This window comes from Cavia porcellus, unplaced genomic scaffold (genome assembly GCF_034190915.1).
Source record: "Cavia porcellus strain 051 isolate PalLab524CR breed Dunkin Hartley unplaced genomic scaffold, mCavPor4.1 scaffold_15, whole genome shotgun sequence".
Classification (NCBI taxonomy): domain Eukaryota; kingdom Metazoa; phylum Chordata; class Mammalia; order Rodentia; family Caviidae; genus Cavia; species Cavia porcellus.
This window is the reverse complement of record NW_026947498.1, coordinates 65,892,566-65,907,822: the sequence shown is the minus strand read 5'-3', so window position 1 is coordinate 65,907,822 and position 15,257 is coordinate 65,892,566. Positions and strand designations below refer to the sequence as shown.

General features: G+C 32.1%; 1 protein-coding gene across 2 annotated transcripts in view; it reads left to right on the top strand.

The window, feature by feature from the left end:
• Positions 1-15,257, top strand: part of Gsk3b (glycogen synthase kinase 3 beta) — a 185,246-nt gene that overhangs the window by 121,942 nt on the left and 48,047 nt on the right. For both annotated transcript variants that reach the window (XM_063225026.1, XM_063225024.1), the window contains exons 6-7: positions 4,886-4,992; positions 9,223-9,320. In XM_063225026.1, coding sequence (XP_063081096.1) covers positions 4,886-4,992; positions 9,223-9,320 — 205 coding nt within the window. The remainder of the gene's footprint in view (positions 1-4,885; positions 4,993-9,222; positions 9,321-15,257) is intronic.

The window sequence follows — 15,257 nt, the reverse complement described above, 5'->3', positions numbered from 1 at the left end:
CATATGTTCTTTTAAATCTTGTAGAATATTAGTCTAATCCTTACTCAGGTGGTATACACTAATACAGTTCCTTCAGAGGGTAGTTTTGATAATTTCTGTCAGAATTATGTTATGCTTTTACCCAAGATTTTAACCCTATGAATTACTTACGAAGTCCTGTATTTACAGAGATCTTTTCATAGCATTGTTTTATGAATATCTGTTTATAAGAAATTGTCCAAATAAATTAATGGTATATACAAATGTAATGGTATATATTCTACCATGAAAAAGAATGGTGCAGCTCTCTATGAACTAAAAGGGAATGCTCTCTTTGGAATAGCAAATAAAAAAATAATGTCAATACTATATAATATGCTGCCTTTTATTTTGAAAATACTATATGTGAAAATACAAATATATTTGCAAGGTATAATGTGGCTTATTTCTGAAATATTATAACCCCATGACAATGCTTGCTCCTAGAAAGGGAAATTTGAGAAATGTAATCTAGTTTGGAAAACTTGATTTTTCATTCATTGTACTTTAGTACTGTTTGAATTTGTATTAGATGTATATATTCCTTTTTAGTAAGAACTTATTTTTTAAAAAATTTTATTATAAGATATTGTCCTTTTACCTTTAAAATTGACCTCAGGTCAGGAATGTAGAGAAAGATCTAGTAGCAGTTTTTTTTTTTTTTTCCTATTACTATTATGGAGCCTTTTATACTCAACTTCTTTTCTGTAAAAAAGTTCAAAAAATTGGTTGATTTGGTATACTGACTACTAGATAATGTGCCATAACTTTGTAATAAAGTCTCATTCTACTCATTTCTATGGTTTTCAACATTTTGTGACTTTATTATCTAATTTTACACTATGTCTTCTAGTTTAATGTCTTTTATACTTGTAATGGTTCTTATTTTTCAGTTTATCTGTATACATTACATATTAACCCACACTTTGTGGTAGCTATAGTTCTACCCTTTTATATTACTGATAGCAAGCCAGTTTAGATTCTGGGTTTAATATAGAATTTATTTTCCATAGTCTGTAGAGATATTCTTTAAAAACAAATGAATCTGTTCTATTGTAAATTAATTCTTAATCTTACAAGTGTATCCTCTTCCACTAATCCCAGTATGCAACTTGCTTTGCTATGTTTTTTGTCCTCTGAACTGTAAGAATAAAGAATATTAAATCAGAATTTTTACTGAATGCTTGAAATAAACCACTACCACTAATATTATCTGTAAGAAAAATTTCACAAATCAAATGCATTTTATTATCATGAAGTCTCTTTCCTACTGATAAGTTGCTAAGGAGCATAAAAAACAAACAGTTTATTAGAGTTACTATATTCACAGTGATTTAAAAAAGTGTTAGAATAGACCATTTTAATGGGACATAAAGTTATTTTGTTCCAATAAATTTGGAATAGTGATTTCACATATGTGATAATAGCTCATTTGTATAAATTCTCTGATAGAAAACGTGCCTTTTTAAAAAACATAATTGCCTTGGGCAGATGCCTTAGTTTACTGAGGGTTTGTGGGACATCTGGATGCAAGCCATAACAGCAAGTAGGGTTTGAGCGACACTTCAGACTGTTAGGTAATACTAGGGGCTTGAACAAAACAGTATTAGTTAGGCTATAAAACTAAAAAACATCAGCACATCTCAAAACAAAGTAGATTCATGTACACCATGGTATAGTGAACCTACCAAGAAAGAAATCGGGCAGACAGCTCCAATCACAACAATTAAGAAAAAATTTAAATACCTCGAAATTAACCAACAAAGTGGAAGTCTTATATAATGAAAACTAAAGAACTGAAGAAAAATTGAAGAGGACATCATATAACGGCAAAGCAACCCATGTTCTTGGATCAACAGAATTGATACTGTTTAAAAAGCCATACTAGCCAAAGAGATCTATAGATTTAACACAATCCTTATTAAAATACCAATAACATTTTTCACAGAACTAGAAAAAATTTTAAACTTCATATGGAGCCTGAAGAGACTCAGAATAGTCGAAGTAATCCTGAGCAAAAGGAACAAAATGGAAGAGATCACAATACCAGATTTCAAGTTAAACTATAAAGCTATAGTAACAAAAGCTGTATGAGACTGCCAGAAAAACAGACTCATAAAACAGTGTGATAGAATGGAAGACAGAAACAGACCTCATGTACCTTCACTCATCTGATTTTTGACAAATGGGCCAAATATATACATTGAGAAAAGATAAACTCTTTAATAAATGGTTCTGAGAAAACTGGTTACCCACTTGCAGATTTAAACTGTATCTTTCACTGTGTTCTACTACCAAATTAGACCAAACATCTGGATATAAAAATAAACTTTGAAACTGCTGGAAAATAACAAAAGGGAGATACTTGAAGGCCATAGGCCGAGTAAGGAACTTCCTAAACTCCTAATACCACAGAAAATAATATCAGGAATCAACAAGCAGAATTACATCAGATTAAAAAACTTCTGCACAGCAAAGGAAACAACCAATAGTGAAATACAACACAGACTAATATCTAGACTATATAAATAACTCAAAAAATTAGAATTCCCCTGCCCCCAGGTAAAAGATCCAATCAAAAAATGGGCAACTGAAATGAATACGCTTCTTAAAAGTTCACATGACCAGTAAGTACAACAAAAAAGCTCATCTTAAGCCATAGGGAAATGCAAATCAAAACAGCTTCGAGATTTCATCTTACCCTAATCAGAAGGGCTATCATCAAAAATGCACCTGTGCTGACAAGGATAGGGGTAGAAAGGAACCTTTCTACATTGTTGATAGGAATGTGAACTAGCAACAGTAGAGAAATCAGTGTGGAGATTCCTTTAAAAAAACAAAAAGAAAAATCCTTACAGGAGAAATTTCGTTTGATCCACCTATACCTCTACTAGGTATGAAAAGATTTCAGAGACATCATATTATCCTAACACATGCATAGCCATGTTTAGAACAATTCACAATAGCTAAGCTCTGAAACAGCCTAGATATCAGTCATCAGAGGAGTGAATAAAGAAAATGTGGAATATACACACAATGGAATGTTTTCAGCCATAAGAAGAGTTGAAATCATGTTATTTGCAGGGAAATGAATGGAACTTGAAAGACTGTGATGCTAAGTGAAATAAGTCAGACACAGAAAGTTAAATGTCTTATACAAGAAACTTAAAATACAGTGATAGAAAAAGATTGTTAAGAACACAAAGACAGACTTTGGAGGTGAGAGTAGGAAGGTGCAGATAACAGGTGGGGGAGGTAAGGGAAAAGGGAATGGAGGAATAAAAAATCAGAACAAGACAAAGATCCTTATGAAAAATAGTAGAACATAATTATTTTGTAGGATTGTCTAGCCTTCATTTACTTTTCTCATGAATAAGGAGAATTTCCAAATAATAATAATAAAAAAAGAGTATTACTCTTTTAGTAATTCTTTACTTGTGTCAAACATGTCCTAGAAATGCTGAGGCCCTGAAGAAGTAACCCAGAAAAGGGCTGGCTTAGCACTAAGGGGGTAACAACAAGCCTCTTCTACAGTATCAGGGAAAGAAGGCACCTCCATCCGATTTGCGAAGGGGCCAGGGTGGTCTGTGGGCTACTAAGCTTCTGATCCTGAAATGTGGACCTGTAGTGGATTTTCTGACTATGTAATTGGAATCTGTTTTGTTACTAAACAGTGACTTTTTGAAGATAGCAAAGTTCTCTACCTAAAAACTTAAGTATCCTAATTTTTAGACAATCTGAAAACAGAGATTAGTATTTTTAATTTATGAAATGATGATTTTTAGTATTTTTAATTTATGAAATGATTCTATGTGAATACTTGGAGACAGTGTTAAAAGTAATCTTCAAAACTGGTGATAAAGGAAAAAATAAGATCTTCATGGACTACAAATGGAAGAGGAAAGCCTAGACTTCAGAGTCTTTGGCTGTTTTCATTTATCTTTTTTGCTGGCTTTCCTACACTGTTACTTTAAAAATGGTTGGCATTTTCTCCCTGTTTTGATTTTGTTGTATGCATTTATTTTCTGTAATTTATATGATATTATTGCATGCCAAAATAGCTTCTATGGGACTGGAGAGGTAGCTCAGTGGTGTAGCTTGCCTAGCAAGCACAAGGTCCTGTGTTAAATTATTGGTACAAAGGGAAAAAAGATCACTTCTGTGGCAGCTTATTCATTTCAGTGTCTTTGAGTTATCTGGAGATATATCTCGAGAAATATTAATTGTAATTTACTTTGGTGTTTAAAATATGTGCCACAAAGTATTTTAGAAGAAAAATTGAATAAAAAAGTACATAAATTTACCACAGCAGAGGTAGAATTTGTAAATTGTTAATCATTTCTACCCTAAAGTTGAAGGCTGTCTTTTAATAGTTTATTGAGTAATAAATAGGCCACAATTTATCAAAAGAAAAATATATTAGCTCTAAAAGCTTTCAATTGCTGAGTCAGAAGTTTAACTGTAAAATAATGGCCAGTTTCTTTTCCTTTTAAAGAAACATTTAAATTGAGTGTTCATTTTTTGGGGGGGGGGCAAGGTACCCCTTAATTTTATACCTAATTCTGGGAACAGAGAAGTAAAAGAAAATCAAAATTTATCCTTTTGTGACATTTTACCTCTTTTTCCTTAAATGAATTGACAGGCTCTTTCTTTGAAAAATTACCATAGTTTTCCATAGTAATATTTCTAGTATTTATCTCGTTAGTCAAAGATAGTTATGGTTCATATTTGCTTTTTTGTGTCATGATTGAAATGATATGAAGTTTATGTAAATACTTGGTATCATGAGTGATAATAGTAAAGATTCTTTTAAGATTTAGATTTAAAGACTCATTTATCTTTTTTTCTTTTCTTTTTTTTAAATCAGTGCAAAGCAGCTGGTCCGAGGAGAACCCAATGTTTCATATATCTGTTCTCGGTACTATAGGGCACCAGAGTTGATCTTTGGAGCCACTGATTATACCTCTAGTATAGGTAAGTACTAAATCTGCATATAATGTTTATTATTTACACCTTGATTTTAGTAATTTTTTCTTAGTAATCTATTCTTTCTCTACCGTAGAATCTATATGCCCTGTAATGTGTTTTTTCTTGAAAGTGAGGGGGCTGGGGATTTAGCTTAGTGGCATAAGCACCTGCCTTGCAAGCAGGCGGTCGTGAGTTCAATCCCCGGTACCAATAAAAATGAAAATGAAAAAGACAAAAAAAAAAAGAAAGTGAGTTACAGAAAGTGTATAGTCTTTTTTTTTTTTTTTTTTTTTTTTAATAATTTCATCCTTTAGAATTTTGGATGTACTTGCCAGTCTATTTGTAGGTTTTTTTGACTACTAGAATTATCAAACTGTTCCTTTGTGGTTGGTTAGTACAACATTTGTTTTTACCTGAGAACTTCAAATAAAACCTAACTAGTATTTCTCTTTTTTGTTGGCTTTTAAAAATCCTCTTAAAATACTTCTGAATTTTATTGCCAGCTAGAGAATTTGTGTATTGGTAATATTATTTCATTAAATTAATCAGAGTGGTAGGGACACTTTATTATTGGAATTCTGCCGTACTGTTTTGTGTTGCAGGTCAGATTAGATCTTTACCAGCTCTAGCTCCCGAGATGCTTACTGATAGAAGGAACTGTTGTGCTCTTCATTGACTGTCTCGTCTTCACCGTGTTAGCATACTGGCTAGGAGTGAACAGCAAGACCGTGATCAGATGAATAAAAGGCTAAGAAACAAAGAGCAAGTTATATATTATTTCTGAAAAGAATTCCTTAGTCTAGTTGTGGAAACAAAGGCACACAGATACCAAGCACAAAAATCCAGTAACTGGAAACTTTAAAAACAAAACAAAACCTTTGACCAGTTTTGTTTTTCTGATAAAAATAGAAATTATCTGATATGAACAAATACTTCCTAAACAGACACATTATTGTTTTATTTTGTCCTAGAGGAATATGCCAGAGCACGTACCTTGCCAAAGGGCTGACAGTTCTATTCATCATTTCTTTCATAATATCAGTGCAATTTACCCAGGAAAAAAGGCATATTATTATGAAAATAGGTTTATCCCATAGGCCCTCTAAAACTGTCCAGAGGACCTACAACTATACTTTGATACTTAGTGCACAATAGAAGAGCGAGTATCAATACATGTGTATGTAACAATTCTTATTATGAATCTGTTCTGCGATACATATTAATGGGCAAGTGAGAAGTGGTACAGAGAATATTTTGCCTGAGATTGACCTAATTTTGTTTTCCATATTTACTGCTACTTAGCTGAGCTATAAGAGAGAAATTTTTAATAGTTCTGCCTTTCTTAGTGTCTGTGAGGTGTAAATAAAATGTTAGTGGTATTCTTCTGTGATATTTGTTAGCTTAACTGTCCCCAAGAATGAATTTCAGCCTATGCCTTTGGACATACCACTGCTTTGTATTTTATTTTAAATATTGATACTATTTACAGACAAGATATTGGCCTGAATTATATCACAGTGTTCTAAAGTACAGTTTATAAAGAGTCATAACATATTATCTGACACATTAAGTAATATTTATGGAAATTAAGACACTTTGAGCCCCTCAGACATAGAACGTTTGCCACTAAAGCCTGTTTGAGATTTTTAAATGTGGGAGTGAGGGAAGTATTTGAGAATATACCTATATAAGTACATTGTTGGAATGTTTTTAGTTAATGTTTGAAAGACCCACATCCTACATTATTGTTTGGATACAGTCAAGAGTTAAAGTCAATGATTCTGACTATAATTTCTCATTGAGAAATATCTTAGCAAAAACAATATGCTTCCTTAGGACAGAGGATTAAGGTAGGACCTTTAAAGAAGGTTTTTTTTTTGTGTGTGTGTGTCTGTCTGTATGTTTGTTTTCTCTTTGTGAAGTGAGGCAGTTTTATTATGATATCTAATTGGGGCTTAAGAACAAGTTCCAGGCCTATTGCCTTGCTACTGAATAACTTTACTTTTGGCAAGTGATTTAATGTATCCTGCTGCCATTTCCTGATCTGTGAAGTATTTTGAATTAGATGGTCTTGGAACAGAATTCTGTTCTGGTTTTAACTCTAAATAACTAGTCACCTCTGTATTGGTAAACCTTCTTAGGGGAAGTTTTATTCTCTAGGGAATTTCATCATTTTGTCTTACAAAAATAAGAATAGGTGTTTATCTTTCAGAAGATGAATAATAAATACCTTGTTTTTAGTAATTTTACTGATTTATCTATCTAGAGTTGAATGGCAGTTAAAAGACTTAATCTTCTGTACTGCTAGATACACTATTCCTTGAATTTTACCCTTTGTCTTGCTTATTTATAGTTGAAAGGCTAATACAAAGGAAAGCATTTCCCATTGTTGTTTTTCTGTGAAGATGGCATAATTACTCTCTGTAATTTTTCCAACTTTGTCTTCTGATTGAGTTGTTCTATATTAAAGTGGTAATAAGTGAGAGCATAGTACCTTCTCTCTTAATTAGCTAGGCGAGGGGATTCTCAAAACTTGAATTAAAACATTTAATGAGAAAATAATATTTTTTCACTTGACTATAAAAGTAGTATTATATTGTTGCCTTTAAGTGAAATGAAGAACCCATAACAGGTTTTCATATTTACCTCACTTGAGCAATTTTCTTAACATATCAAGAACTCTCTTAGTCTGTGTTGCAGAATAAATGTCTTAGTTCTCGTTACTTAGAGAAAAAATTAGAGTTTCTTAAGTGAATTCTGTGTCATTTTTCTAGGACAGTAGAAGTACTCAATGAAGTACAGATTTTTAAATCTGTCTTCATACATCTTTACCATCAGATTCTAAATTATTGTATCTACTATATCATTCACTATCCTATTCTGCTTACTTCCTCAACAGTGGGAAAATCCAACAGTGATTTATGTTCGTTCATCTGCATACAGTACTTCAGTGTTGATTCATACAAAGCCCAGGAGTCTTGGAAACCTTAAAATTGAAAAATAGCTTTTGCTTGCAGAAAGTCTTAACAGGCTTTACATAGCATGACTATGTAATGTATCTTTAGATACTTTTAAGAGAGAAAGAGCATGCTAATAATAATTATCCTATGAGAATTGGAATTAACCAGACTATAATGGATAGCCAGGACCTATGTTTTTAAGTTATTTTTTAAAATTTATTACTTAAATTATTAACATGCATTAATTAATTTTGAAAGTTTTCTGTCAGGATTGACATCCCCATTTTGATATGAAAGTAAAGTATTTTTGGAAATTATGAAGTAAAATATATTCCTTTGTATCTGCCTTTAGTTTGTATTTATAATAATATATCTAAGTACATTGCTTTAGTCATCTTTACAGCATATACAAGTCAACCATTTAGAGTTCTAAAATTTTCCTTAGACTTTGCATTGGGTTAAAACCGTGTCCACAGGAGATTGAATCTTTGCTCACTACTTCTCTTTAAAAACCTACCAACTTACAGAGTGTGTGTCACTTTGACTTTTTTGCATAATGAGTTGATAGTCTTGGTGTGAATTGTTATTTGAAGACCTTATGGTTAATAATGATAGACTGTATTCTTTATTGGAATATTCTTATTGACCTTATTTCTTCTTTATAAAGTTTCACACTTACCTTAAAAATGCACTGAGGAAATTTTGCTTTGTGTTGTTTTTCAGACAAGGTCTCTGAATTGCCTCGGCCAGTAGTGGCAAACCTATAACAAACGTGTGCAGCAGGCACACAGAACCCTCTGTGTTGACACACAAGCCAGGTCACACCAGCATGCCAAATGCACCTTGTACCTTTGAAAAAGCTATTCATATCATTGAAAGCGCTATTAGTATGTTTTTCCTTTAAGACAAAAGAGGTTAATGTCTGAGTTGTTTTTTCTAAGTTAAAACCTCTGTGTTCAGGTCTAATTGCAGTGTTAGCACACTGAGATAATAAGTAGGTTTTGACATGCAGTGTGGGCACTTGTCTCTAAAAGGTTTGCCATCATGGGCGTAGGCCAGGCTTGAACTTGAAATCCTGTTGCCTCGGCTTCCCAAGTAGCTAGGAGTATGTGTTACCACCGTGCTCTGTTATTGGGAAGATTCTCCTTTTTTCTTTTCCTTTCTTGAATTACAAAATCTTTTCCTTTGGACACGTACTGTGTAATTAAAGTAAAACTTGAAAATGTATTTTTCAGTGTCATTGCAAATTACTAATAAACCTTTACTTTCTCTTCAGATGTATGGTCTGCGGGCTGTGTGTTAGCTGAGCTGTTGCTAGGACAACCAATATTTCCAGGGGACAGTGGTGTGGATCAATTGGTAGAAATTATCAAGGTGAGAAAGTTGAATTAGAATTTTTGAACTAAAAGTAATTTTGATGATGTTTTGGTAATACAACACACACAACAAATTTTAAAAATGAGTAAAGCAATCTAAGTTTGCTTGCTTACCAAGTTCAACTGTAGAGCAGGTGAAAGAACTCACCAACCTTTGGTTTCTAGGTGGGGTTTTTTTATTTTTGATTTTTTGTCTCTGGAAAAACTATTTCAGGTATGATGCAAGAAAAAGGCTTATCCATTATTTAAAATACTTAAAAGTAGGTTTGGACTATAAGCTCACTAAAATGTAAGTTGGATAATAGCAGAAACTGTATGTTTTGCTCACCATGTGTTCTTCTTGCTGATAATCTATAGTAAATGTGAGAGTTGTATTTATTCAATAGAGTGTTTACAAAATCAAAGAATGAGTGTTTGCGTGTATAATAGATTACTAATAAACAGACTTCCACTTACAGATTTGGTACAATTTTGTTTATTGGTTCTTTGAACATCATTGTTAACCACAGCAGATTCAGAATATTAGAATTAATGTTTTTACTTTTAAGAATAATAAAGCAGAGATTTTGAGTTTAAATGCTGTCATTTTTTAAAAATTTTTAAGATCTTAAAAGAAGGTCTGCAGAATCTTTTAAAAATCTAACTTCTATACTTAGCCATTATTTTGGTTCCGTAGGTTTCAGTTTATCCAAAGCAACGCTACTGGGATTTTAGACCTTTTGTTCATGATTTCTCAAAAATTTTCATGGATTTATAAACTTGAAAACCTTCTAAGGATTATGAGTCCCACCATCCGTCTAACGAAAGATTTTAATTGCATTGTTTTTTTGTTTGTTTGTTTGTTTTGTCTTTTTGAGACAGGGTCTCGATATGCAGTTCAGGCTGGCCTTGGGCTTACTTTGTAGCACAGGTTGGAGTTGAACTTGCAAACATCTGCCTGCCTCAGCCTCCCAAGTGCTGGTGTACCACCACACTTGGCCCTTAATTATATTGTTGACAAGTGGTTTTCCAGTGTTTTCTTGAAAATTTCCAGCATTAGATTGCTAGTTTAAAATATAGACCACTGTTTAAATTCAATTTTTATTAAATTGAATCATAATTCCCTGGTAATTTCCACCAGTTGAATGGTCAAATTATTTTTAAAATCATTATACTTCTTTCTATAAAAATGTTCTTTCTTTTGATCAAAGCTGATTTTTGTTAGATCCTGAGTTTGAGTCCCACTACAAGTAAAAAAGAAAAAAAAAAAAAATATATATATATATATATGATTGAAAAGACCATTGTATAGTGTGACCAGTGATCTTTCTTACTTTGTCGGTATAATTTATAACCTTTAAAGCTTCGAGCTCTTTTGTGTCACTTTTAGTCTTTAAAATCTAATTTGCTAATAATAGTGGTTTAGATTTGGTAGGAACTGGTAGGACATTAAGGTTAGTTTTGAGTTTTCTATTGAAAGATGATCTCATTGTTGCCCAGTTTAGTTTTCAGGTGTTTTGAGAAAATAATCATGCACTTTTAAGTTTAAGATTAAAATGGAAAATGGATAATTATACAGCAAATTTCATGAAGATTTTTGTGTTATATTTTCTTCATTAACTGTAAACGTCTTAAGCAAGAGTTTTATTGTTAGGTTTTTAGGATCCCAGGGCACCAAAGTAGTTTCATTAAAGATTTTGATTTAATTAAACAGCTGGACATAAATTTGGGATCACTTGGAAACTTTGTAAGAAAAATTAATGTGGTTGTTTATATATATACATATATTTATATATATATATATATATATATATATATATATATATATTTAAATTTACTGGTTCAGATGTTCATACCAGTACTGTATAGCTTGCATTAACAAAGTTTTATAAATTGAAATAATATTACTAAATACTATCTAATCTAATCTCCCTTGTCCTCCACTAAGAAAAAATATCTAAAATATTTACAATAAAATTCAAATACTTTGTCTTTAGAATAAGCTTAAAGTATAAGATGTAATTGAACTAAATGTCATGAAAAACTTTTTTCTAAACATGAAAAACACCTAAGTTTCTAAAGTTAATTTCGAATTCAGAATTCCCTGGATGTCTTGAAATTGAAGGAGCGAAATTCCTTGAATGTCTTGAAGTTCAAGTAGTCTAGGAATTTCTGGTCCTGACAGTGCTGTAGATTTTTCCCACTTCTCGCTCTTTTTCAGTTTTAAAACATGAATTTCAAGCAAGGAAAGGTCAGCTTTAATCTCAAGTCCAATTTCTGGTTTAAAATGTCACAAAACTGAAAGTTTGAGAGAAACTTTTCTGGAGACTTTTTAGAAGTTTAAAAGATATTAATATATACCTAGAAATATAGTTTTGTTATTCCATAAACATTTACTTACGTTATAGTAATAATTTCAATGTTGCTTTAAATAGAAAGTTTTAGGGCAGACTTTGTCAAAAGTCCCATCTCTTAATGCAAAATTTCAGTGTAGCTTCCATAGTTTAGGCACTGGCCTTTAAATTTGGTGTTTCTTTTTGGAAAAACCTGACATTAAACACAGTGACATTAAATTAATTGTAACAATGAAATTTTGCTTATGGTTATTGAAGTTTTTATGTAGAATAACTTAAATTATATAGTTTTCTCAATTCAATGTGAGTATTTGTGGAGGTAGCTCTTGCATAGGTAAGCACTAATAAAGTTTTTAACAGAAAATCTATATAAGGAATTTGTTTTAAGAAAATATTTTAATTATGATATTAAAGCCAAATAGATGGGCTTCATTTCTTGTGGTACATATTAGTAACAAAAGATTTAGAAAGACTTTCAAACTCTTACTAGTGGAAAGTGAAATTTAAAAATAAAGGAAAGAGAAGAGATTCTTCTGTTGTTGTTTGGGTTGGTTTGGTTTTTTGCCTTTTACTGTTCTCTGATGTTTCATTTTGTTTTGTTTTGTTTTGTTTGAGCAATGTTATCTTTTTGCAGTCATAAAAACTAGAAAAATACTTTCAATTGTTTTGTGCTGGAATCTTTAGTTACTAAAGAGTTAAGAAAATCATATTATGTTATAAATGTTTGTCTAAATAATTATTTTCGTGGTTTTTTTTAATTTGATGATCATTTGTGGTATAATTTTTTAAAAGTCAGTGAGTTTTTGGCATTTCAGGATTTTCTGTTTTCAGATATTGAAATAGCACTGCTCTACATAAAAGCTGTCACACAATGAGGATTTGCTTTGTTCCAGGCACTGGACTAGTCACTTACAAGTTTATTATCACATATAACTTTTATATTAACTCTAGAAACTTAAGTATCATCATCATCAATAGTAGTCTCTAAGTCTGTTTTTGGAACAGTAAAATGATGGAATCTCATTCGTTTTGTATCCCTGTTACTCTTCTCTCTTGATGGACTTCTCTTTGGAGATAGCAGTACAATCCTTACTGCCAACTTGAGATCCAGAATTTATTTAGTCATATTGTTACTTATTATTACTTCTGTTACTTTGTTATCAGAAGCTAAAGGAAGCAACCCCTAAGTCTTAATTGTAATTAATCTACCAGGTTAGTCTGAGATCTTCCTAGGCTTAAGTTTTATTTTGCTTCAGCTAAAGCAGTCAAAAGTAGAATAGTCAGTTTCATTGCTTTCAAATACAGTCCAACCTTATTTCACCATCTTTGCTTAGCAAACATTTTAGAGTTTCAGTTTCTGTATCTTATCCCCAAATTATAGTTTGTTCGGTATGTATGTACATACTCTGAACAGTTTGCCAGTCAAAGGTCAAAGATACTAAATCAATTTAATAAATACAAAATTACTTTTTCCTGAGTTTTTGATGAACTCATCATCTATCTTTGTGAATTTGCACTTGGATTTTAATTATGTATTTGGTGAAATTTCCTGTGCTGTTCTGTCATAGAACCTTTGTGTTATTAACAGACTTCAGGGACCAATTACTAAATTTACTTCTTTTTTTCCCTCCTTAGAAAACCTGACTGTATATCATTACACATTGCAGTACAGATTTTTACTTATAATATACATTGTATGAAATAAGTAAAGTATTTGTTAGTGCTCAATTCCTTTTTAAATTTTCTGCACTAAATACTTACCATGGTAGCCACTTCTAATAGTTTTTGGATCATAGACCACTTTAAAAACCTGTTAACAGCCAGATATAATGGCACACACTTGTAATAGCAGCACTGGTGAGGCTGAAGCAGTAGGATTGCCATGAGTTTGAAGCCAGTCTGGGCTACCTAGTGAGTTCAAGGCCAGCCTTATACTGCAAAGCAAGACCCTGTCCAAAAAAACTGTTAACAGCAATAGGTACTTTTCTCCAGGAAAATGCGTAAATGCCAAAAAGTTACATACAATTTCCAGTGCTTATTGACTTTCCAGAGCTTATGCAGAAACTTTAATATTTTTGTATTAATTCAAAGAACTATGGTTACAGTTGACAGTAACTCCCTGTGAGAAGTACACATATATAATGTGTTTTTTTAAATACTTTTTAAATAACTGAATGAGTAAATGAAGCACTGAAAGAATCATTGGTGATGACTGCCTACCAGCATTTTTACATTAATAAAATGTTATTCTCTGACCAAAAGAAACTCATAGAAGTAGAGAATAGAACAGGGTAGTTCTTGGAGACTATGTGGTGGGTGAGACTGATCCAAGGGTGCAAAGCTGCAATTAGAAATGCAATGATAGGTACATTAATTTGATTTAATCATTCTATACTGTGTACATATAATATCACTATACCCTATATGTGTATAACCGTAATTTGTCATTTGACTGATTTTATACATTTCATAATTGATCAAAGACCTAAAAATGTAAAAGCCAAATTGTAATACTGTTACTTACCATCAGTTAAGCAAAAGTTTTTAGAGGTGACACAAAAAGCACAAATGACTCAAAAAAGAAAAGAAAAATTAGGCTTCATAAAAGTTAAAGACCTTGTATTCAAAATACTTTATAGAATATCCATCAAATGTAACAGGTAGAACGGGCGCACATTTTTACAAATTGTATATCTGTTATGTAGACTTAGTATCCAGAATACACATTGTGTGTAAGAAGTTCTTATAATTCAACAATAAAAATCCTAACGAAAATAGCCAGAGAGATTTCTCCAAAGAAGAGAATAAAAATGGATTTGAAACACACAAAAATGGATTTTAAGCACATCATTAGACATCACAGCAACACAAGTTGATAATAATAATGAATACTACATTACACTAGAAAATGCATGGTTATAAGAAAGTACAGTAAACTGGTGAGAATGTTGAAAAATCGGAACCCTCTTATATCTTTCAGTGGGCTTGTAAAATGGTGCAATTTGGCTCTTCCTCAGAAATACTAAGCATTGAGTTACCATGTAATCTGGCAGTTCACTTTATAGGTATGTGGCCAAGATAACTGAAAACATATCCACACAAAACTGACTGTGAGGCTCACAGCATCATAGTCTATAGCCAAAACATGGGGACAGTTGCCTATCAACTAATGAGTAGATAAGAAAATGTCACACACATCACTTGTTACGTGATTTCATGACATGAAATGTCCATAATTGGTAGAATTGTGGAGACAGAAAATAGGCTTGGTTGTCAGGAGCTAGGAAGAGCCGAAATGACTGCCTGGTACAAAGTTTCATGTTTTAGGTGTGAGCATGTTCTAACATTAGATGGCAGTGATGGCTGCACACCTCTGCAAATATACTAAATACCACTGAATTTCTGTTTCTACCATGTTTTAAGAAAGGCAATTAACTGATCAAAATTTTGCAAGGAACCTAGAGGACTTTTCATATTTGTGCTTTCTACCTCAACAAAAGGAGAGAACAGCAACTTGAGTTATGGTGAGAGTAAAAGGAATAAAGTGTGGCCATGTAGCGGGCCCTTCATGCTAGTTAACTCTCCCTATGCTGAATGAATAC